Source organism: Melospiza melodia, chromosome 11 (assembly GCF_035770615.1).
Source record: "Melospiza melodia melodia isolate bMelMel2 chromosome 11, bMelMel2.pri, whole genome shotgun sequence".
NCBI classification, from domain to species: Eukaryota; Metazoa; Chordata; class Aves; order Passeriformes; family Passerellidae; genus Melospiza; species Melospiza melodia.
The window spans coordinates 21,223,938-21,247,528 of NC_086204.1; the positions used below are offsets into that span (position 1 = coordinate 21,223,938).

Below are 23,591 nucleotides of genomic sequence, written 5' to 3' on the forward strand. Positions count from 1 at the left end.
TAGGGTTTTATTTAGGCATGAGGGAACAAGTGTGGTCCCTGAGGATAGCTAGGAGCTTTTTCAGGTGAGTTGTGCTTACTTTCAAGGTTGCACAGTGGCACTTGGAGATTTGGAATGCATTTAGCACAGCAGAGTGTGAAAATCGCAGCCAGTCCGAGCCAAGGAGGGGTCAGTGTCCCTAGACAGGCTGTGTTAAGCACTCAAAGGCCCTGTACACGTTCAATAGAGCCGTATTGCCAGGTCCCGGTCCCTGACACGGACGGTGCTGGATCATTGGCAGCACCCGCAGGCCGCGGCGGCTTTTGCTCGGTTCCGGACGGTGCTGGCCGAGCGCCCTGGCGTGGGCCGGGCCTGGTGCTGCTCCAGCCTCAGTCTGCGTTCGCTGCCAAACCTTTGCCAAGCATCACATTCTACTCCGGCTTTGTTTACACACGGAAGCTGTAGGAGTGTGATTAGCGGGGTTCGCGTGCTCGGCCGGCAGGTGCCTGCTGGGTGTCACCGCTCCGCGCTCCAAACTCACCCTCTCGCTGTAACACCCACGTACCCGGGGTTAGCGTCCACCTCGCACTGGGCACTAGCGGGACCGGGATCGGTTTCACCCGGCGACACTGCCCGGGGCCCGGAGGCGGGGAGCGGGCGGGACACAGAGGGGATGCGGGAAGGAAGCGAGTGGGCTGCGGGCGGCCTCGGGCCGGCGCCCCCGCCGTGCCTGCGCGGGCTGAGGGAGCCCCGGCGCGGCCCCCGCTCCAACGCCCCCTAGCAACTGCCTGGGCCCGCCTGCCTAGCAACCGCCCCGCGCCCGGCCTCCTGATTCGCCGGCCAGCCCCGGCCGGCCGTCGAATTCCTATTGGCTGCGGAGAGGGCAGCGGGCAGCGATTGGCTGCGGCGGCGGAGGGAAGAGGCGGGGCGGCCGGGCGGGGTTCGGGCGGAGCGGAACGGCCGCCGTGGCGTCGGCGGTCCGCAGGATTCTTTAAGCGCGTGGTGCGGAGGGATACGTCGGTCGGACGTAGGTACGAGGGTCGGGCGGGGGTGGCGGAGGAGCGGGACGCGCTGCCGACGTGAGCACGGCGGGCGGGGACTCGGGTTCCGCCGCGCCGGCCGGGCCGGGCCAGGCATGGCGGTAGGAGGGGGTGAGTCGGTGGCGTTCTCCGCCGTGAGAGGGAGAGCGAGCCGTGGGGTCCTGACGGGCACGCGGCCTCCGCCAATGAGGAGGCAGGGCCGATGCGGACCCCGCGGCGATTGGCCGGCGGGCGGGAGGGGCGGGGCGGGTACGGTGTCCCGCCCCCCGCAAGGACACCCCCGCCTCCTCCGCGCAGGGCCGGCCCGGCATCATGGCCTCGGAGCTGGAGAGCCTCAACCCGGGGCAGCGCATCATGACCTTCCGCCCCACCATGGAGGAGTTCCGCGACTTCAGCCGCTACATCGCCTACGTGGAGTCGCAGGGCGCCCACCGCGCCGGCCTGGCCAAGGTGCGACACTCCCTCTCCCCTCGGGCGGAGGCCGCGCCGCCGGCCCCGGGCCGCGCACCGGCCGCCTCCGCCCTTTGTTTACGCCGCGGCGCCGGTGGGGCGGGCGCGCCCCGGCCGGGGCTCGGCCCGAGTTCCCCGAGTTTGACGCTGTCCCCGGCCGCGGCCGCCGCTCCCGGCCCGTGTGTCCCCGCAGATCGTGCCGCCTAAGGAGTGGAAGCCGCGGCAGTGCTACGATGACATCGACGAGCTCGTCATCCCCGCGCCCATCCAGCAGGTGGTGACGGGGCAGTCCGGGCTCTTCACGCAGTACAACATCCAGAAGAAGGCCATGACGGTCCGCGAGTTCCGCAGGATCGCCAACAGTGACAAGTACGGCCGGTCTCGGGCACTTAAGTTATGGAATGGTTTGGGTTGGAAGGGGCATTAAATACCACCTGGTTCCCCGCTTTGTCAGGGGCAGGGACTCTTTCCTCAAGTACAAGTTGCTGAGAGCCTCATCCAAGCAGGCTTTGAACACTTGTTAGGGATGGAGCATCCACAGCTCCCCACATGGACCAGGTCCTCGGTATGGTCTGGGGTCAGCAGTGTGAGCATCATGCCTCGGGCAGTTGAGGTTGCTTGTGCAGCTCTGTGCATGGGGACCTTTGTCACCTGTGCAGCAAGATGGTGTGTAATAGCAGCTGAACTTTTTGTTTGTGCTGTGGGCTCCTGTCTGTCTGTCTCCAGTAGCTAGACCATTGAAATACTTACTACGTAGTGGAGAAAGGAATGTTCATGACATAAAAAAGGAGATGAAGATCACTTGAAAAGGAGTTAAAGCAAAAAAGCCTTTGCAGTAATTAGAAATAGCATTGGAATTGCCAGCTACAGTCAGTCCATCAAGGCTTGTTTTAGTTTTCAAAAGCAGTACAGACCAGATATTATAGAGTTGTGTTTAATAGAATAATTTGATGAAAGTTACTGTTTTATGTTATGTATGTAACTGTCTGGAATCTATGTATATAGACACACATTAAATAGGTGTTAAGACTAAATTTGGCCCCCCAGAGCTACATATAGTCTGGTGTATAGTTAGCAGGGAATGAGCATCAAGAGCAGGTATTTTGCTGGTAAACAGAGCATGTTTAACCATGGTGAGTCTGTGCAGGTTTGCTAGTTTCACAGTGGAAGAAAACTTTGGGTTTGTTTGGGGTTTTTTTTTTAGTTGTTCTTTGTATCATTTCTGGTTTTGACTGTGTTGTTGCTTCTAAGTAGCTAGCTAGAAGGTGAAATTGTTCTCACCCCGGAAAAGTGCACAAAGCGAAAATGAAAGTAAACTGAGTATTGGGGAAAGTAATTTTCTTCCTGATACTTATTTCCAAAGTGTAACAGAAACAGAGCCATGACTGCTCTCACTGCTCCTCTGGCTGGTAACACATATTAGGTATTTTTATTGTAGCTTTCTGTTCTTTCAGTCGAGGAAAACATTGGCTCAGACTTGTCAAATATCAGGTTGCAAAGTCTTTAGTATCTTTCTTGTTTTTTTCAGGTACTGCACACCCCGGTACACAGACTTTGAAGACCTTGAACGAAAATACTGGAAGAACCTTACATTCAATGCCCCCATCTACGGGGCTGACGTTAATGGCACGCTCTACGACAAGGTAAGGAAACTGTTCTGGTTTTCAGGTAACAGTTATCCTGGTACATTGCATTCCATAAATACTAATGTGGCATTTGACTCTTACCTTTTGGAACAAGTTAATGATAGTCTTAGCATAGTTTGAGCTTCTGGAGTAGACAGCTGACAGAGGAAGCGTTCTAAGGGACCTCTGCTAGCACTTCAGTGTGGGGAAGCAAAAACCACTATTGCCCAAGCACTGCTTTGTCCTGAAAGGCTTATGAGGGTTGGAAGGGCAGATCAGTGGATACATGCTGCTTTGATATCCACTGGTGTATGTATTTTTGTGGGACAGCTCTATAGCCCTTAGGTGGTAGCATGATAACTGCCCAAAGACAATTTGCATTCTGCTTGCTTGTCTCCTAAATTCTCATGATTTATTATTTTAAAAGATATTTGGAATGAAAAGTGGTTTTGTTGAAGAGGGTTCAGACATCAGCTCAAACTCAATCAACATCAGCTATTGTTCTCTGCTCTCTTAAGGCTGTAGCTTCATGATTATTTCTCCTTTGTAATCATTACTTTGACTGGTGTTTTTTTCCCCTCCTTAAAGGCCAGTAAGCAATCACTGTGCAAGCCACCATGCAAAACTTTAGGTTTAGGTGAACTAGCTCGCAGCTTGAGCTGTGTCATTCTGTGATGTGCTGTTTCAAAGTATCTCTTGAGCTTTTACAAAGTCTCATCTCAGCTGTGTGATTCTGTACTTTGTAATCCTTGTTTGACATGAGGCTTGTGTTTCTCAGCATGTAGATGCGTGGAATATTGGCAGATTGAACACAATCCTGGATATTGTGGAGAATGAAAGTGGCATAACCATTGAAGGAGTGAATACTCCTTACCTATATTTTGGCATGTGGAAAACTTCCTTTGCTTGGCACACTGAGGACATGGATCTCTACAGTATTAATTACTTGCATTTTGGGGAACCCAAGTCATGGTAAGATTTTTTAAGGAATCTTCTGCATGTAGAAAATCAGTACCATAAAATATTGGAGTCAGTCACAAAGCTAAGAGCTCACTAAAATAATTAACAGTTTTCCAGCTTTGCACTGCAGTTCTCTATGTTGACAAGAACACCTAAGGAGCTGCAGAGCAGTGCATGTCCTCAGTAGAATTTGTTTGGTAACCTTCTAGAAGGGTCTGGTTGCTGTCCTGATGTAGGGAGTTCTTCTGAATTACAGTATGGACACTGTCTGCTGTGGTAGGGCCAAAACTTGGCCAACTTGCTTATCATTTCCTGAGGCTCTGAAGTGACCATGCAGAGGTATGGTCACACAGGCAGTGGAGGAACAGTTTTTAATAGACTTTAACCTGTAGCTGTTTATCATATATCTAAACATCAGGCTAGTGGATGTCACTGGGTGGTTTGTCCAGTGTCTGAGATTTCTTAATTCTTTTTAGGGGAGGCTCCTGAGTTTCTCTGTACCATGGGTTGAATTTTAAGAGTGAATCATGCCCTTCTGTTCACAAATGAGTTTTCCAAGCAACTTCAACAATTGTTTCCACAGCACTTTTGTTGGAAACTAGTATTTTTGGCCGCCTTTTATTACAAATTTGAAGAAGCAAATAATAGCTAGCACAATGTAACCCATGAACAACCCCATGCAGTGGCAGCAGCAGAGAAACATGAAACAGAATAGTTCATTCTGTTGAACTATTTGGCCATTGCTTCTTCTACAGCAGTACTTGGAAGAAGTGAGCTTTGCTGGTATCTTGATTAATTTAGCAAGGAATCTGTTCAGAATATAGCACTGTATTCCAGAGTGAAAGCAAACTACGTAGGTTGATTTGTTTATTGTAGTCATACCAGCCAGGAGTTTTATGGCACCCATAAAAAGGTGTGTACAGGGAGAGATGTAGCTCTAAAGAGCACTCATGAGTTGTGCTCATGTTAAGGATGTGGCACCTAACCTAGTCCCATCTTTGTCTGAGCAGCTGAAAGAGGTGATTCCATTTTCTCTCTTGCCCTGTGTTCCTCCTTGCACTGAGTATACTGAGGTTACACTGCTGTGAAATGAGACAGTTCAGGAAGTGCTCTTCCCTTTCTCGTTGCAATTCATGTTCTGCTGCACAGATCTGCTAATTATGTACATCAGACTTTTGACTTCCTTGATTGCTTGAGCAAAAGTTGTTAAAAGAAACGGTCAGCTTTTGCATGTTGATTTTTCTTGAGATAGAAAGGTAAAAGTCCTCAATGAAGATTTTTAGGTTTACGTCAAACTTTGAAAAAGATAAGTATAGAGATAGAGAAATTTTTTTAAAAGTAATTCACATCTTGATTACTGATTACAATTTCCACTCAGACTTTAAGATTTTGTTGTTGTCACTTGGACTTAACAGACTTGTTCTTACAACTGCAGGTACTCCATTCCTCCAGAGCATGGGAAAAGGCTGGAGAGACTTGCAAAAGGTAATCAGGCAGTTCATGTCCTGCCTTTTTCTACAGATGGGAGGGACAGCTGCAGTGGGTTTCTGCTGTTTTGGAGAGCATAGGTTGGCATGACTGCACTGATAGTTTGCCTTTTAGAGTATAGATTACATTACTTCTGAATGTTTGCTTACAGGATACACACAAGAGAAATTGTCACATTACAAATAATGAACTTGTGGTCTGTCTGACCTTAAATGAGAAAATACTTAGTTATAGATTATTAAAACTGGAAAGTTATGGGCAAGGGAGGATCCTTCTATTTGAAGCCTTTTTAATGTTCTTTCAAACTGGCAGCTGTTAAAAGATAAATCTTAGGGGTTTGTCATTTTTCTTCAGCATGCAAAGTAGCACACTTCAAATAATGTGATCCATATTTATAGGGAAAAAGTGTCTGTACAGTAGTTTTTCATAAAACTGCTGAAAAATAAATGTAGTTTGAGCACAAAGGTAACATCTCTCCTTGTCTTTACTTTAAATAGGCTTTTTCCCAGGAAGTGCCCAGAGCTGTGAAGCATTTCTCCGTCACAAGATGACTCTCATCTCTCCATCAATTCTGAAGAAATATGGAATTCCATTTGATAAGGTGTAGAAAAGTAATCGTGGTTATACCAGCTTGATCAGGAGATTGCTGTAGCTTTGTCTTGCTTCTGACAGCAGCCAGAGCAGATGTCAAAGGCTCCTAAAAACAAAAGCTTAAGTTTCTGTGATTTTTTAAAATATTTTTTAAACTTAAAACTAAACATTATCTCCTCTGTTAGATTCACTTCACTGTTTAGATATGTATTCAGTGAAGTGAGATTTTTCTTTTTTTGTTTCCACTTCCCCCCTGTTAATTTTGTTTATTGCAATCTGCTTCCTCAATAGAAAATAAGGCTTGTCCCCTATTTACTTCTTAATTACATTAGTAACTTTATAGGCTTCCTCACTTTCTCAAGTAACAACCTGCCATTCCCCTTCCCACACAGAGATATTAAAATGTAGTCTTTGAGCTCTTATTCAGAAACACTGTATCGTCTGCCTGGGCAGCTGAAGGATTTTGTTGTCATAAGCCTTTACAGGGGGGAAATGCTGAAGAGCAAGCAGTGGAAGGCTGACTGAGAGTTGTACTCTAATGTGAACAGCAAAAGAAAACAAAAATAAATTTTCAAGTTCTGTGTGGGTAGAAATTTATTCAAGCTTAGATACTGTTCAGCCAAACCTGTAGCTGATACAGATAAGTATCTTTATGAACTTCATATAGCTGGTGACAGAGTACTTTGTATGTATAACCATTTCTGTCCTAAATTGACCAGTTTTGTTGTGTATTAGTAAAAATACTGTTGAGCATGCCTTTTCAGTAAACAGATATTTAACATAAGTAGCAAAATAGTGAAGGTCAGTAGCAAGTCTGTCCATTGCAGAAGGGAGCTCCAGCCACCATCTGTGAGCTGGATTTTTGGGTGTGCTGCCGAGAGGGCTACAGGAGCTCCTTTTAATCACATTCACCAAAACCTTCTTAAACTCTGAGTAACACTGTGATGTCTCAATTGTGTTCTAGGTGACACAGGAGGCTGGAGAGTTCATGATAACCTTTCCTTATAGCTATCATGCTGGCTTCAACCACGGCTTTAACTGTGCTGAATCGACCAACTTCGCTACTCTTCGGTGGATTGAGTACGGGAAGCAGTCGGTGCTGGTGAGTGGTCTGTTGCCATCATTAAGCCCCCACTGTTTGTTTTAGGAGAGTGGTTTCGAGCTTTTAAGATGTGATGTCTGCTTTCTCATAATGTAGCAACATCCAGGCAGGGTCCTGCTTAGTGCCTTGTGTCAACCATGCATGTAACGTGTTTTGTAACTTTGTAACTGTTTTGTGAGTTTGTGCAACTCATGCGAGGCTTCAGAGAAAAGCGTGGAACTGGTTCTCTTTCCAGATGTGAAAGAGTATGCTTGGTGGACGGAGCCCATCAGCATTTTTCTCCAGTATTTTAACCATTATTTATTGACTGTTTAGCCTGGAATGCAGCTTTGTAACTTAAATGACTTACCAAAATAAGTATCTTGGCTGAACCTTTAAAGTGAATAGTGTTACATCCCTGTAGAGGTGCCTGTCAGACAAGGTTTACATTTCCAGAAGCTACATTGAAGTGGATGCTTTGAAGCACTAGTTGTAACCATGCCTGGGGGAAGGGAGCCTCTACTGCTCTGGGTATGCCGAGAGTTTGTGTGGCTCTGATTTCTTCATTATAGTCTCTGGTTTTGTGACCTGTTTCTATATGAGCTCATTTTAAAATACCCAGCTTTAATCAGCAATTGTGTAAAAAGACTGATGAGCTTTCTGTCCTAGTTGTCGTGATAACATCTGGTTTTCTGTTTCATGTTTTTTGCTGGCTTTTCTGTCATTTTTAGTAACCTAATATATACTTTTTTGATTTTTCTGGGAAAGAGTCTTGAGAGTTCTGAGGCTCAATTACATGTGACTGTGGGATCTTTTTCCTTAAACTCTTGAAAGCAAAATGCTAGAGAAATGCAGAGTGGAATTGTTGAGCATTTGGCCTTTCCTTATTATTTGCTGTGACTTCAGTGCTCCTGTCGGAAGGACATGGTGAAGATCTCCATGGATGTGTTTGTGAGGAAGTACCAGCCAGATCGTTACAAGCTTTGGAAAGCTGGGAAGGATGTGACTGTCATTGACCACGCTCTTCCAACCCCAGAGGCAGCAGAGTTCCTTAAAGGGGATCTCATGCAAAAAGTCAAGAGTGGGAAACAGTGTGCTGAGGAGATGGAAACAGAAGAGACGTGTAAAGAGGAGGTGGATGGGGATGAGACAAAAAGGTACAGCTTTATATAGTCCTCTGCTTTTCTCTTGGATTCTTGGAATTTGAACCCAGTTGCAATTAAATGTTTGCCATTCTGATAGAACAAGGAGAGTTAGCAATAATCTTTTTTCCTGGAAGAAACAGGATTTACTCTTAATATTTTTGTACTGTTTAAGTCCACATTAATAGATAGTCTGTGGTAAGCAGGAAATACACCAGCTTGGAAGGTGGTTCTTCATCTTGGGACAGACTTCCAAAGCCTGGATTGGCAGTGTGTACCCTGCACTGACAGGCCAGTAGATAAAGGGGTTGTATTGAGATCATGGGACAGTACTTGCTAGCAAATTCTGGTACAATCAGTGCTGCAAGCTGTGGTATTGGTGTGCAGTTCTTGGTTGCTGAAGGTTAATCATCTTACATTTTGCAGTTAAATCTTTTTTGGTCAGTGCCAGCTACTGTTCCTAAAGCTGTCTTTAGTGGTGAATTTTTTTGTTGTTTAGTTTGATTTGTTTGGGGTTTTTTTTGGAGGTTTTTTTTGTTTAAGGTAAAGAATGCCTGGCTAGAGAGAGCTGCCTTAATACATGATTAGCATGCTGAGAAGTCATGTCTAGGGATTACTGACTTTTCCTCTGTAAAGGCAAAGAATACACTTCAGAATAATTTGGAAACTATTTGGCTTTCCAGAGGCTGTCGAGTAAAACACTGGTCCAAACTAGACGGTATTTTATGCATTCATACAGAAATGTAACACAGTTATGTGTTTGCTAACCTGACATAGGGATTTGTCTTCTGCAGCATCCCCAAGCACCGTATAGGAACAAAAAGGCACAGGGTCTGCCTGGAAGTGCCTCAGGAGGTGAGTGAGAGTGAGGCCTTCCCTAAGGAGGAGCTGAGCTCCACACAGTATGAAGCGGACATGGCAGAGCCTTGTGAGAGGCCCACGAGTGAATTTGCACAGCAAGGTGAACAAAGGATCAAACTTCCAGGTAACTATGTGCCACACTTGTCAGGGCACTTTTCAATATGATGCTAGTTGGTAGGATGCTTTTGTGTCCAAAAAAGCAAACACTGGTTTGTCAGAGCCATTGGTAGCACCTCAGAAATTTACTGTTATAAGACTTGAAATATTACCATTTTCTAGTTTTTGATATTTACTCTTTATTTTGCCTGCCTGCATACAGAATTATATGGGATGCCTCAGTAGTCTAAGCTCCTTGTTATCTCTCTTGAGCAATGTGACTTGTTTATAGGAATTGCTTAGTAAAACACATGCACACTTCCTGGTAGTGTGGGTCTGGTATGCTTTATAGGTGTGTTACTTGTAATTTTGTAATAAGTAGGCTGGACAAAATTCTTGTAGGTTGTAATGGATGAGTTATCCTTGCTGTTAGGGGAGGAGCAAGAGGCACATGGAGCAACACAAGAACAGGGAAAACATTTGATGCCTCCTCTTGTATTTTGTTTTCCAGCCCCTTCTTGTGTTTTGGTTGTGTTTTTTTTTGTTTGCAGCTTGTATTTAATAATCTTTTAAGTCTTCCATGAATGTTTGTAGTCACTTACACACAGCAACATATGGCCAGGAGTTGGGCTGTTTTAACTACACACACGTCTGTATAAAGGATCATCTATGTTTATTTGCATTCACTGTCTGCTGCTTTGTTTTATGTACCCTAGTTCTTGTGATGGGAGACGCAATGGGCAGATGCTTTTATTCTCTCTCTGACTAAGCAATGTATGACTTTAATTCAAACTTTTGTTTGAATTAATCATCTACTCTTTATATGACGGGCTGTTGCTTTTTTTGTGTGTAGTAGTTTGCTTTTCTGTCTGGCTTTGTGCAAATAGTTGCACAAATGTTCTCTTTCTGCTCAGGCTTCAGAAAAAGTCAGTCTGTCTCTTCTTCCAGATCGTGTGGACTCAGCCAAATTTGAAGAATTGAAACCGGTGAAGCTTGAGGAAGAAGAACAAGAAGCGGCTGCACTGGATCTCTCCATTTCACATGCTTCAAATTCCACTTCAGTGTTGCCAGCTTCAAAGCAGAGTGCTGCATCCAGTGTTCAGTCCAGCTCACCTTGCTACTCTTCAGACTCGGAATCGTGTGATGCGTTGGCGAAGCGAACGGTTCCGGGGCCAGCCGGGGTGTTCACCGTGCACAGCTACGCCAAGGGCGATGCCAGCGGCTCCGACAGCGAACACACTTCAGGGAGGAAAGCCACTGCCAGCTCCAGTGTCACTGAGCAAGAACTGACAGAGGTATGAGAGGAAAAACACCTGAAAGGTGGAGGGCTGTAATTCCATGGTCAGGAATTTGCTGCGACAAAACTTCCTATCTGTGCAGATGACAGTTTGATCTCACTGGTGCAGAGCAGGTTGCAGCTCTGGGTTTTGCTAAATACACAAGAATTCAGATGAAAGTCTTGTATACTTAGCCCTTCAAGTAAGCAAGGAGATCACCTGTCTTGAGAACTTTTCTAAACTATTTAAGTGCTGTAATGGAAAGGATAGCTTAATGTTTTTGACACGGTAGTGTTACAGAATGATTGAGGTCCGTTTGTACCTAAAATGAATCTGGTTTGTTCCAGCCTTTCTTGCAAGCACATTCATGTGATGAGGGGTTTTTAATATAAAATTGCATACATGGATACATCTCTATGTCCTCTTAAAAGAGGAGAAAAGATACAACAAAAATACTGGTTGAGAGGATGTAAATCTGAGTGTTAAAAAGCTGCCAATGAATGTTTTATTAAACAGCCTAAGAGAAGAGTTAGAATCTTATCTGGTAGTGTCCTTCCAATATTTTGTTTTCCTGTTTAAGTCTGTTTTTCCTGTTTAAGTCTCTTCCCATTAAAGAATGGGAATTACACCAAAGGAACTGCAGATAGACCAATCTTGATAATTAAGCTGAAACTGAGAGTTGTTGTGGCTATTTAAACTGAAGACATTCTGTTGCAGATGCTGATGTCTCCATCACATGCTCTGAACAGGGAAAAGGTGAAATTTTGAATGGGTGTGGATTGTTTTCCCAGAGGGGTGTACTTTGAAATAAATTTTCCATTAGGTGGTAACTGTGAATGCTAAGTTCAGTATTTCTTAGAAGTCTTGTATACAACTCTGTATAAGAGAATGGAGGTCATGATTATTATGCTCTCTTCTGGCTTCATTTATGAAAAGATGATATTTAAACATATGTAGGCTGTATTTAATCCAAGATTCACTTCCTTAAAAAGAATAACAGATTTTATAAAAGGGTAGGCTCTTACCTAGAGGGAGACTTTCTGGACTGTTGAAATCATTACCTTTACTGACCTGTTTGTCAGGTTAGTAGTAATTTTGTTAGTGTGTCACTTGTTTTTCTATGAGGCTGAGGGAAGAGGAAATAGCTGTTCTTGCAATTTCCTTCTTCCAGTCTGTCTTGTATGACATCGAGACAATTAATAAGAAAGAATTAATGTGTCCTTCATTTAAGATAACCCTTTTAGTTTGACATGTCTATGAGCTCTGTATTTTTTCTATTTTATTTTATTTTATTTTTACTTTTAAATTTGGAATATTTTAAGTGACCCACAAAGTGAGGCTTCTCCAGAATTCATGAGACTTCCTATCATGGCTCTTTTAAATTGAGCCATCCAACTTGTCTTTCTTTGTTTCTGTCTTTCACATGATTCTTTAAAGAAACAGACGTGCATGAAAAGCTACACTGGGACCTGTGAAAAGTGTCCATTCTGCTGACTTGACAGAACTAGTAGAGCTCTGTCCAGTTTTTCATAGCAAAAGTGCTCTGAGCACTTTGAAAAAGAGTTTAGAGCTGAAGTTACTTTGGAAGCATATGTGCATTTTGAAGTAGTTTCTCTAAGTTCAAAGTAAATTCCTTCCAGAATGGTGTCCAAAGGGCATGTGCTAACTGACAGCTGAATTCCTTTCCTGGTCCAGGTGGGAAAGGAGTACTTAAGCTCAGTGAAGGAGAGTAAGAAGTCCAAGGGCCGTCGCCAGCCATTGAGCAAACTCCCCCGTCATCACCCACTCCTGGTGAAAGACTGCATCAGTGATGATGGTAAGTAAAGCCTTGTGCTCCTTGGGAAATTGGAGAGAGGGTCTCAGCTTCTGTGGGCAGTGTGGGATATTCTAGTAAGTAACTGGTGATAAACAGGAGTCAGCAAGTGACAGCTCTGCCTCCTAGACAAGGTGCCTATCTCATTGTATCATCCAACTTTTCTCTCAAATGGTGTCATCTTTCTTTGGAAAGGAAAATTAAACCAGTACCAGAGACTGTTGCCTAACTGCATCTGCCTTAGAATATTCCAGTCACTGATGTAAATGTTTGGGATTTTAAAAAAACCCTAATGCCAAAGTGTTTGGTGGATGACTTTAATTTTGATGTAGATGTAATTTGGAGCTGGTTCTGCCCTGTTGCTTGATTAGTAGAAGCCTCTTGGAAAGGAGACTGAGTTACTGGCTTCCATCACCCTTCTGTCAGTTTGCTTTCTGGCAGTCTTTCTTTCATCTCCATTCATAGCTTCTTGCCTTATTTAGTTTCATTTACAAGAAGAACATCTATAAAAGTCCACACAGTCACTGAGTGAATGCTCTCTTATCACAGAGGCATCAGAGCAGCTAACTCCTGAAGAAGAGGCTGAGGAGACAGAAGCATGGGCCAAGCCACTGAGCCAGCTGTGGCAGAATCGGCCGCCAAACTTTGAGGCTGAGAAAGAATACAATCGCAGCATGGCGCAGCAGCCCCCGTACTGTGCTGTCTGTATGCTCTTCCAGGCATATCAGGTATGGAACCCAGACTCTTCATGCTGCCACAGAGTAGGTGCTGCTGTGGTACATAGTTTCAAATATGTGGGTTTGCATATTGCCAGTTAACAAAAGCTGTATCAATGTTGCAGCCTTTCCCAGGAGCTGTTCCAGGAGAACACAAGTGGGTGAACATCCTCAGGCCTGTGATGGGCCCCTGTGGGTCCCCAGGGGCTCACTCAGCTGTTCAGCAGAAACTTTTGTGTTTTGTGGCTTTTGCTCAAACCACAGAATGGAGTTTAAATGTTGCTGGAACTGACTATAAAACATCACTTCTCCTTTCCACACTGACTCCTTCACTTCTAAAATGTTTCTAAGAAAACACTTTAGGTCCTCTCATAGTACATGGTCTTTGATGAGCTGGCAAGGAAGGAAACCTTTTACTTAAAAGAATTTAGGGCTGTGTTTGTAGATGATATAGATTGAAAGCTGTCTGGTCTTGGAGCATATCCATGACAGTAGCATGGGATGAGGTGCAGAAGTCTTTTGTCGTGTGGAGTAGATGTGTAGGCAAGAGTCCCTCAATTAATTTTTTTAGATACCTAAGATAAATAATTTTAAGGTAGCTTGATAGTTGTCTGCATGTTTGACCTGCAACTTTGAGGTAGTTTGACCCTTCCCATACACTAAGCATATTTGATTCATTTGTGATGACTTTGTAGTTGTGGTGGCACTAGAAACATGTTCACCACAGTTTTGGAAATAAAGACCTCACATTTTTGTTGTAGATTTATATTTCATATAGTTCCTAATTTTAATGAAAACCACAGACCATAGCTTCTATTCAGTCTTGCTATTGCTATCTGAGAGTAAGTTCTTAGAAATGGAAATACAACTTAGGAACTGTATGGTACATGAGGATTTTACTAGTGCTGAAGGGTATAAAGTTAACAATTTGAGAACAGTTGAAGTTCTCTGAAGATTTTCTTTTGTAAGTTGCTGTTGAGCAGAAAACTCTTAGCTGCAGATTTTCAAATGTCTACACCAGGCAGTGGAGCAGAAACTCTTCCAAGATTTGAGCTGTGGTTAGAGTCTTTGTTCCAACTTCAGAAAGTCTATAGCAACTCTGGAAACTCACTTCAGTTACCCGTTCAAATAAAAAATTGGCACAGAATGCCAGACAAGTATGCACTTTCCTTGGGAAGAAGAGGAGTATTTGCTGCTTAGGGGGAAAAAAAGTTGTTTTGTTCTTAAATTTTGTTACAAATTTCCCTCAGTCATTTTGTCTTTTGCTTGACATGCAATGTAAGTTTAAATCAGTAAGTTTTACAAAATTAGACTGAACAAGACTTGTAGTAAAAATGTCAGTTTCCTTCCTACTGTGAGCATTACCTGGACTTTTTCTCCCTAGCTTTTGAGGCACTGTAGGAGAGACAGTGCAGATTCATTCTGCTACTGCAATTTCTGCTAACAGTAATTTTAAAGATTAGGCAAGCTACTTTTGTGGTAGCCTAAAAGGTACAAAAGATGGCTTGAACATTTTTTGAAAGAGAAAAATTAATTTCTGTATAACTGTTCAGAGGAGTAGCTTTACTGGAAATACACATCTGTAAATTTTGCATGTCTTAGCTGTTTGATTTGATGTTGATTTAGAAGAATAAATTATGAAAGAGTAGTCTGAAAGTCTCCCGAGCTTTATATGCTTTATATGGGAAATTGCATTTTCAGTGTGTTTATTTTCCAGGAACAAATTAGTTTTAAAGCCCATTGGACTTATTCAAAATTACACTGGGAAAAAGTAATGGGGATTGTGGTAGGTATCTGTTTGTGTGTTGGTAATCCTTCCATATTGAGGTTAGTGTACACTGATGGATAGCAGTGTTGTGATCCTCTGTATTACAGGGGGAATATGCAGAAGAGGTGTTGCCTGTAGAGCATGAGGTGGGCTTGGTGATTCTACCTCTTTCGTCAGAAAAAAAAGCAGTTTGATGTGTATAGTGTTGCTCATTAGGGGGATGCAATTCAGACTTTCAGTGTAGTATTAAGTAGAGTAGAAATTAATTTCATTCTGAAGCCACAGCAGCTAAGAATTTTATAAATATAACTATAAATAGTTATAATAGTTATAAACGTAACTCTATTTTCACCTAACCTACCAACTCTATGATCTTTCACTACTTTCATTTTTTCTTTAAACTGGATATAAGTATGAAATAATGTGTGAGTAAAGATAATGTGAGACCATTTTACTTGTAAAATTTAAATTCCCTACCCATCCCTCACAGGCAGAATGTGAAGGCAGCAGTCAAAACTCTGGAGTAACTCCAGCTGCTGCAGATGGGAAGATCCGAACTAAACCCCTGATTCCTGAAATGTGCTTTACTGCAACTGGCTGCAGCACTGACCTCAATCTTTCAACTCCCTACCTGGAGGAAGATGGAACCAGCATACTCATCACCTGCAAGAACTGCCATGTCTGTGTTCATGCCAGTGAGTGCATCCAGATGTTACCCTAAGCCCTGGTGTTCTCCATACTGAGCCTGTACATCACAGCTGGCTTCTGCCAGTTGATCTAATGTACAAATAGACCAAGTTCAGCCCTTAGCCCTTGGAACTGAGTATATACTTACTTGTTGGCCTGTGGGGTAGGCAGTTGGCTGCATGGGTGACTTCAAATACACAGCATCATCCTGGTGTGTATTTGAACTCCTGCTCTATTTCTGGGCCCAAGGGAAATGGGTTTGAGTTTAAATAAACTCTTAAATGAGATGTGTCTGTTCTAGGTTGTTATGGTGTGTCCCCTGACAAGGCCACTGAAGACTGGATGTGCTCCCGGTGTACAGAAAATGCATTAGAAGAGGTAAATAAAGTTTTTCACAGATGGAGTCTGGTACATCTGGGAACTTGGCTGCAAAGTTAGTTCACTTAGTGTTGTGGGTGTTGGTTCTTTTAATTATCCTGTGAAAAGAACACAATTTAGAGAATGTTTAGGAGCCAGTCTCTTGTGTTTTGGTACTTTTAAACTATAATGATATCCTTTTAACTAATGCAAAGCTGCTGAGCTCAGAGGGAAGATGTTCTGCATGAGTGTGGGGATAGCTCCATTGTCTGAGTTTAAGGTAGCTACTATTTCTAAGCCAGAAAATAACTTGTGTTAATAACTAGGCAGGTATGTACATGTGAAGAAAGCAAAAAAAATGGGATTCCCTCAGACAGCTATACAGACTCTAGGTCAGTGGAATAGGTCAGCCTTTCAGTTATTTCCTCATGTTTGTTCCAGATCCTGTTGCACATCCTGAAAGGATATGGGGTATTGCAGGTGTAAAAGGAACCCATAACAAAAAAGTTGACCCTTCAGTAGTAGGTTCTGCTTGCTTTCAACAGATTTGGAGTTTATATTTGTTTCCCTAAGGGCAGAACTTTTGAGAGCTGAGGAGCTGATCTGTACAAGGTAGTTAGCTCTCTTCTGACAGCAGAATAATTTTCTTCCTCTGGGTATGCATTTTGAGGTGGAAGTTCTGCAGCAAGTGTTGTGCACTAGCTAATGCTTTCTTCTTTACTCCAGGACTGCTGTTTGTGTTCCTTACGAGGAGGAGCACTGCAGAGAGCCAATGATGACAAGTGAGTGTTCCAGATTTTTTTGATTTTTAAGGAGAGGCTCAGTTCCTAAGTATCTGAGGGCAAGGGGGTAAACTGCATTTGGTGTAACAGAGTAACCAACAGCACCCATCACACTTTGTGTGTTCAATGTGTTCTCACACAGCACTTCTGACCTCTTTAAGTTATGCCTGGTTCTCATTCTGTTGATAGCAGCTGTGAGTTGCTTTGCATTTGATAATGCAGAGCTGTAATATGCAGAGGTATAACCTACCACACAAAAATAAGGTTCCAAATGAATTAGCATCTCTCAGTACCTTCCCTAGAGAGGATTTTGATTTTCCATCTTATTTGTGGTTACAGTAATGACAAAGGGCAACCATAGTTTTAAGCAGCACAACTTTGAAATTCAAGGTACCTCTACAGCAACACGTGCATACAGCTGCCCATCCTGTGTCCTTTGGGTGGATCATTAAAGTTATTTGATGCAATGTAGCAGTGAGGCAGACTTGTAGCACCATGTAATAACTGAACCCTGGCCATGCAGTCTTTTACCAAGCAGGAGTCACTGAGTTGCTTTCCTGTTAAACCTTTTAGGAGTAGATTTTAAGTATGAAGAAATGTTGGGCTTGCCCTACATGTGGCCTGTTAGTAGCAGTAGGATTACACTGATCAAACTCAGAAGTTATTTATGGTGGTTTGTATGGCAAACTTGAACAGAACTGTATTTACTTTAACTCCAAAGCATCTTCTGTTTGCCCAGTGCATATTAATTTCTTTTTCCTCTCTTTTGCCCTGACAGGTGGGTTCATGTGATGTGTGCTGTGGCTGTACTGGAGGCAAAATTTGTGAACATTGCAGAGCGGAGTCCTGTAGATGTTGGAAAAATCCCCCTGCAGCGTTTCAGACTGGTATGGATCACCTGTGCTGCATCAGTGGTGTCTCTGGTCCATTCAGAATCTGAGGGGTTTTGCTTATCCCATCAAACCCAAGTCATCTTGGTTCAGTCTCCAGACTGAACTGTATAATCTGCTCAGCTCTGTGTATGAGAGATGGCAGTTATTCCTACTGCCATTTTTTAAAATTTTTCCTTGTTCTAGTATTTGTTAATTCACATGAGGATCCAGCAAAAGGGTTTTCAGTATGTGGCAGATAACATGCTTGTTTTTCTCCTCCCTAGTATTCAGTTTGCTTAGTTGACTGCTGTCAAGCACTGAGATGCTTCAGGATATGTGAGGCATTCCTGTAATGGGTGAAGCTCTTCAGCAGGAAAGCAACTGTACTTAACGCTTTTAACATCTGTGTTGAGGGGAAAATGGCTCTGCTATGCATATGCATTGCAGATAACATTCTTTTCCTACAACTGCCCCTCAGGCCCAACTGAGTTGTGACAGAATTTTAACTGTTACTACTGTGGTCATTTCCCATTATTCTAATCTTGTTACTTGTATTTATGTAACTTTTTAGTCAAGTCCTGAAAGGCCCTATTGACTTGGAACATTGCAAGCTGATCTAAGATGTGTTACTGGCATCCTTGGGTTGCATGCTTTGTTCATGTTGAGCTTGATTTTACATTTTACATTTTTCCTCTATTGCATTACTTTACTTTTATGAATTATTTTCTTGTCATAAACTAAAACTGGTATCTGCCTCCTTCTGTTTAGTCAAAAAACAGCAAATGGCACAGCTATTATATGATAAGCTGTTAGCTAACCCTTGGTGTGTGGTAAAATCTAGTACCAAAATAACCTCTAGTTTTCTGTCCACAGAAATGCATCTTCTGCAAGAAAAGGAGAAAGAGAATTGCAGGTTGCTGTGTACAGTGTTCACATGGTCGGTGTCCCACATCCTTTCATGTCAGCTGTGCCCAAGCAGCAGGAGTCATGATGCAGCCTGATGACTGGCCATTTGTTGTCTTCATTACCTGCTTCAGGCATAAGACTCCATCTCAGGCTGAGGTGTGTAGGTGTGTTATTCCAAAGATTGGAACTGCAGTGTCTTGGAGGCACTGAGAAGTTTTTGATTGTGTGATTATTTTGAAACTTCATTGAAGGCTTGGCTGTCTCACAGTAGATAATGTAATCTAACAGTGTTTGTCTTGGATTCTGATCTCAACCTTGCTGCTACTCTGATCTTAGTCAGGTGCTTTATTATACTTTGGTTTGCAGACCAGAAGGACTGGAAGCATCACATCCTTCCTGTGGCTATTGAAATGAGAAACACTAGTGAGATTTATGTTGTGATTCTTAATATGCAGGAGTTAGTGCTGGTACTACCGTGACCACTCATCCAGTCTGCATGAGTCGTCACAGAATTTCACATTTAAGTGATTGATTAGTTTCTAAAGTTGCCATGCAGCTTTTTTAACCAAAACCACAACAGTCTTTTAGAGAATGTTTTCTGTAAGGGCTTCCATCACTCTGAAGAATGAGACCCTAATTTACTAAGTAAATTAAGGACAGTAGCACATAACAGATAAGACTTTAAGTATTTAACATTCCAGAGGCAGAACTTCTCTAAAAATGTTGCTGATGATGGCAGAAATAGAGTAGCTCACCTGAACTAAAATGTTTTACTTTGTTGTCTGCCAGCACTGCAGCCATGGTCTTCAACACATTTGTTATTGAATCATTGTATAAGAAGTGATTTTTCTCTTCTCAGCGAGCTAAGGCTGCACTCCAGGATCTGTCTCCTGGACAGATTGTCATCAGCAAGCACAAGAATGGTCGCTTCTATCAATGTGAAGTGGTCAGCCTTGCAAAGGAGACTTTCTACGAGGTCAACTTTGATGATGGCTCCTTCAGTGATAACCTGTACCCAGAGGACATTGTGGTATGTTGTGCTATAGGACCATGGTATGAGTCAGTTCTTGCTTATGTGGAGGATCGGGGGATCTGGTAATTGTTCCCTGGCTCCTGTAGTGGCTGAGCTGTGCTGCAGGATGGCCTTAGGGATGTTACCTGAGAGTGACTTAACTGAGGCCATACAGGGACAGGTATAACAGGGAGTGCAGCTAATCTCTGGCTGCTTAGCAATGGTAGGTCTGAAGGAAAACTTGCTGGTACTTGCATGCCATCCTCACGTCAAATACTTTGAAGTTAGCACTGTTGGGATATAAATGCAAATGACATAAATGAATGTCTCTCAGCCTAGTTCTTATCTCCTAAAATGGAGAATTGTTGGGGTGGTGTGCAGTGTGACCCCTTGGTGGTTTGCTGAATCTTCACATAAAGAGGCTCCTTACCTTCCTTGTCTCTCCCATCTTCCCTCTTTATTCTAGAGTCGAGATTGTCTTCAGTTAGGTCCCCCTGCTGAAGGGGAAGTCGTGCAGGTGAGATGGACAGATGGACAAGTTTATGGAGCAAAGTTTGTCGCATCACACGCTATCCAGATGTACCAGGTATAAAATTGCTGTCTAAAAACTCATCACTCAGAACAAGCCAATCATGTTAACAGGGTTGCTGTAGGGGTGTCATGCTTAAGCACTCCAGGGTAATACTCTCACTGTGATAGCCATGACAGATGCTGGCAACAGTTGCTGGAAGTGATTGCTTGCAGCTGTATGTACCTCTGGCAACCTTGAAAGTGTCCACTTCTGAAAACTGCTTGTCTGCAATTCTTCATCAGACTCTTTCTGTAATTTAAACTACTTAAAATAAGTTTATTTTCCTTTTTTTTGGTGGGAGTTCACCATGCCTTTCAGGCTTCCAAAGGGATGAATAGTCCCTTTGGAAGGGGTATTATATTAATAGGCTGTATTAAAGTGAACAGGCAGACTGTCTTGTCAGGTGTTAAAAGAATATGCCAAAACTTGCTGGGCTATTACTGTAATGAGATTATTGATGGTTTGATTCAAGTATATTGCAGTCTGCATAGCTGCATATGTATCTTATAAATTTCAAGTGGTAGAAGATTATTTCACGAGAGAGCTCTGTGGGGAGAAGGCAACTTCTAGGGAGCTGTGGCAGGGTTCTAATTTGAGACTTCTGACAGAACAACTTCTGGTTCTCTTCTAGGTGGAATTTGAAGATGGTTCACAACTGATGGTGAAACGGGATGATGTATACACTCTTGAAGAGGAGCTTCCTAAGAGAGTGAAGTCAAGGCTGGTAGGTAAACAGGGTGCAAATTCTACTAAAGAAGTAAGATTTGTTCTAAATTGTGCTTGAACAGCAATCTGAGCGTGTGGCAGCAGCAAAATACAATCTGGTGCTCTCCTTAATCGCTGCAAAGCTCAGTAGTTGATCAGGCTACAAAAACTAAGTTCTGTCTCCCTCTGGAGAGAATTTCTCCTTCTGCAGGGGTGTGAGTTTGTATCACAGAGTCACAGACTGAGAGAGCCTACCTTTTCATACTTGTATTCATAAGTTCTATTGTGTACTTCTCTTTCAAAGAATGGCCAAGTTCTTTCATTTACCCTCTGTTCTGAGCAGCTCTTAGTAGGGCTGTGTCGAAAGAGCTGGCTGTTTCTTGACACTGTAAAATAATTCAGGTGGGAAGGGACCTCTGCAATTCTCCAGACACCTGTTCCAAACAGGGGTAATTTTCAGAAAGGGTTGTTCAGGGGTGTCTCCAATTAAGTTTTGATTATCACTAAGGGTGGAGATCCCACACTCTGTTTTACCCCACTGCTTTACACTTCCCACTACAAAAGTTGTAGTTACAAACAGCACACTGGGGTGTCGTGCTTTACAGCACAAACACACACACCTTGATGCAGATCTGTTGGCAGGCACACATACTATTAGAGGCTTAAGAAAGAATGTATTATAGCTGAATTCCGTGACCAGGTGTTTAAACATGCCTGCTCCATAAAGCAGAAATTGTACTAGATTATTCAAAATTTGGAACAGCTGACTGTTTATTACTCTGAGAAGTGATTGTGAATTTAAATTAAGTGCTCTGTTACATTTGAAACTTGAGATTCTTTAGATCTCTAATTACAGTTCACTTAAACCTATCCCCAGACTTGTAAATCCAGATTTCTTAAATATTTTTCTTTTTGTGTTCAGTCAGTTTTTGAAGAAAGCTGAATGTTCCCATGTGTCTTGGCTTGGAGGATGTGGAAACAGGGAATTTCATCTGTGCTCTAGTGACTAATTCTGTCTTTTTCTCTTAGTCAATTGCTTCAGATATGCGCTTCACAGAGATCTTTGAAGAGAAGGAGGTCAGTCAAGAGAGGAAGAGACAAAGAGTGATCAATTCACGCTACCGTGAAGATTATATCGAACCTGCCTTGTACCGGGCCATCATGGAGTAAACACTGCCTGTGGCAGAGAAAGAAGATGCCCACCTCCCCCAAGGATTTAAATGTTCCAGTACAACAGGCCATATTTGGATGCTTTGAATCCAGGGTTTCTTCTGGGGTTTTGTTCTTTTATATTTTAAGGAAGCTAAAAGGCTGATGCTCTGCAGTAGCTGTAAGGCAGCTGTTGTATAGTGAAAGAGATCCCATTTGCTGAAGCTGATGCCTGCAGACTGCTGGTCTGAAGTTGGGTCCTTACCAAATAAGCCAGCTTGGGGATGTTGCTTTCATCTTGTTGAGCAGTCTTGCTTTTTATTTAGAGACAATTCTGACAGGTGGCAAACTCTTTGGGGAGTTGTTGCCAGGAATCCTGGCAGCTGCAGAATAGTGTGGTCTATTGTTTAAACTGAATAATGTTCCTGGAGTCTCCCTGGTGACCACACCTGGGCTTGAGCAGGCAGTATTACTGGTGCTGGAAATGGAACCTCTTTTATATTTATATCCATTTTTTTTGTTGCAAGCAGCTTCAGTCTCTTGTTTCTCAGCACCTCCTTTCTGAGGTTGAGCTGTAGGCTGTTCAAATCTGAACAGACTGGAGGTGCTTGTGTGAACAGGTGAAATGTGAAATTGAATCCTGTAGGACAAATTATTTAACCTTCCATTTAATATTTTTGTTCTGATAGTGCTTTTGACTTACTTAATCATAAGTTTAATTGTTAATAGTATGTGCCTCAGAACCAGTGAAATCTCTCTGGAGCCTTGTGAAGTGCAGCCTTCTAACAAGAATAGGTGTTCAGCTCCCAATAGACATTCAGCTCCCAAAGAGTTTGTTTTGAGTTTCTCTAAGGCAATATGACTATAAAGGGACAGTCCTAACTCTCCCTTCTTGAGATCCAAGCATCACAGTGTTGGGGATGACAGGGCAGCGGTATCTGAAGCAGTGCTGCTCTGGGGCAGCACTGTCTATCGTGTGTCCACGGGCTTTTGCTTGCAGCAGCTAATACTGGGTCTGAGACAGGTGAAGTGTGCACTGAGCTGTGTGTTCTAACTGAAAGGCTGTGCAATGCTCTTCTGAAGCAGGAGTGCTGCCGTGTTGCTGTCTGGCAAAGGTTACTGTAGCATTTTTATAGAGTATTAGGACACATCTCAGTTGTGGTGGAGAGAATTTGCTACCCCAGCCATAGGAAGCTGAGTTGAGCTGGGAAGTAAGTGTACCTGGAAGATGTGCCAACTTGCTCCTAATAATTTAAGCATTAACACACCACAGTAGGAGCAGTGTAAATACATGTTCCTTTCCCGTTCTGTAGGAAAGGGATTTTAAGCTGTGGAGCAGATTGGCCACCTTCTTTTTGCATGGAATGATGGGGTGGATTTTCCTACTGGAGAAAATCATGATTGTGTGTTCTCCAGAAACTGTTCAAGACGAGAATTTTCTAATGAAACAGACCTAATGCATCCCTGCTTCTATAGGGACATGGCAATGTGTCTGCAAAGTCTGGATTTGTAACTTCTTTCCTTTTGTTACATAGGAACGCTATAAACCAAACCCTTCTGAAACCCCGGTGCATCAATTTGTGATTAGCAATAAAATGTAGTATTGAGTAGTGATACAACTCTTGATCAGAAAAGAAATAAACTGCAACTTTTATACAGAAAA

At 43.1% G+C, this 23,591-nt stretch overlaps 1 protein-coding gene across 2 annotated transcripts; it reads left to right on the top strand.

The window, feature by feature from the left end:
• The first annotated feature begins 909 nt into the window (after positions 1-909).
• KDM4A (lysine demethylase 4A) lies at positions 910-23,591 on the top strand. 2 transcript variants are annotated; one of them, XM_063165928.1, is made up of 22 exons: positions 910-1,010; positions 1,317-1,469; positions 1,663-1,838; positions 2,998-3,112; positions 3,873-4,066; positions 5,490-5,539; positions 6,040-6,143; positions 7,098-7,235; positions 8,121-8,371; positions 9,151-9,341; positions 10,262-10,608; positions 12,286-12,406; positions 12,953-13,131; positions 15,378-15,582; positions 15,876-15,952; positions 16,658-16,713; positions 17,492-17,600; positions 18,459-18,647; positions 19,351-19,521; positions 19,970-20,089; positions 20,706-20,798; positions 21,809-23,591. In XM_063165928.1, exons 2-22 carry the CDS (start codon positions 1,332-1,334, stop codon positions 21,947-21,949), a joined length of 3,165 nt encoding a protein of 1,054 aa, XP_063021998.1. In that variant the 5' UTR covers positions 910-1,010; positions 1,317-1,331; the 3' UTR covers positions 21,950-23,591. The 2 variants fall into 2 exon arrangements, with proteins under 2 accessions (XP_063021998.1, XP_063021999.1); XM_063165929.1 differs by having other exon boundaries at positions 925-1,006.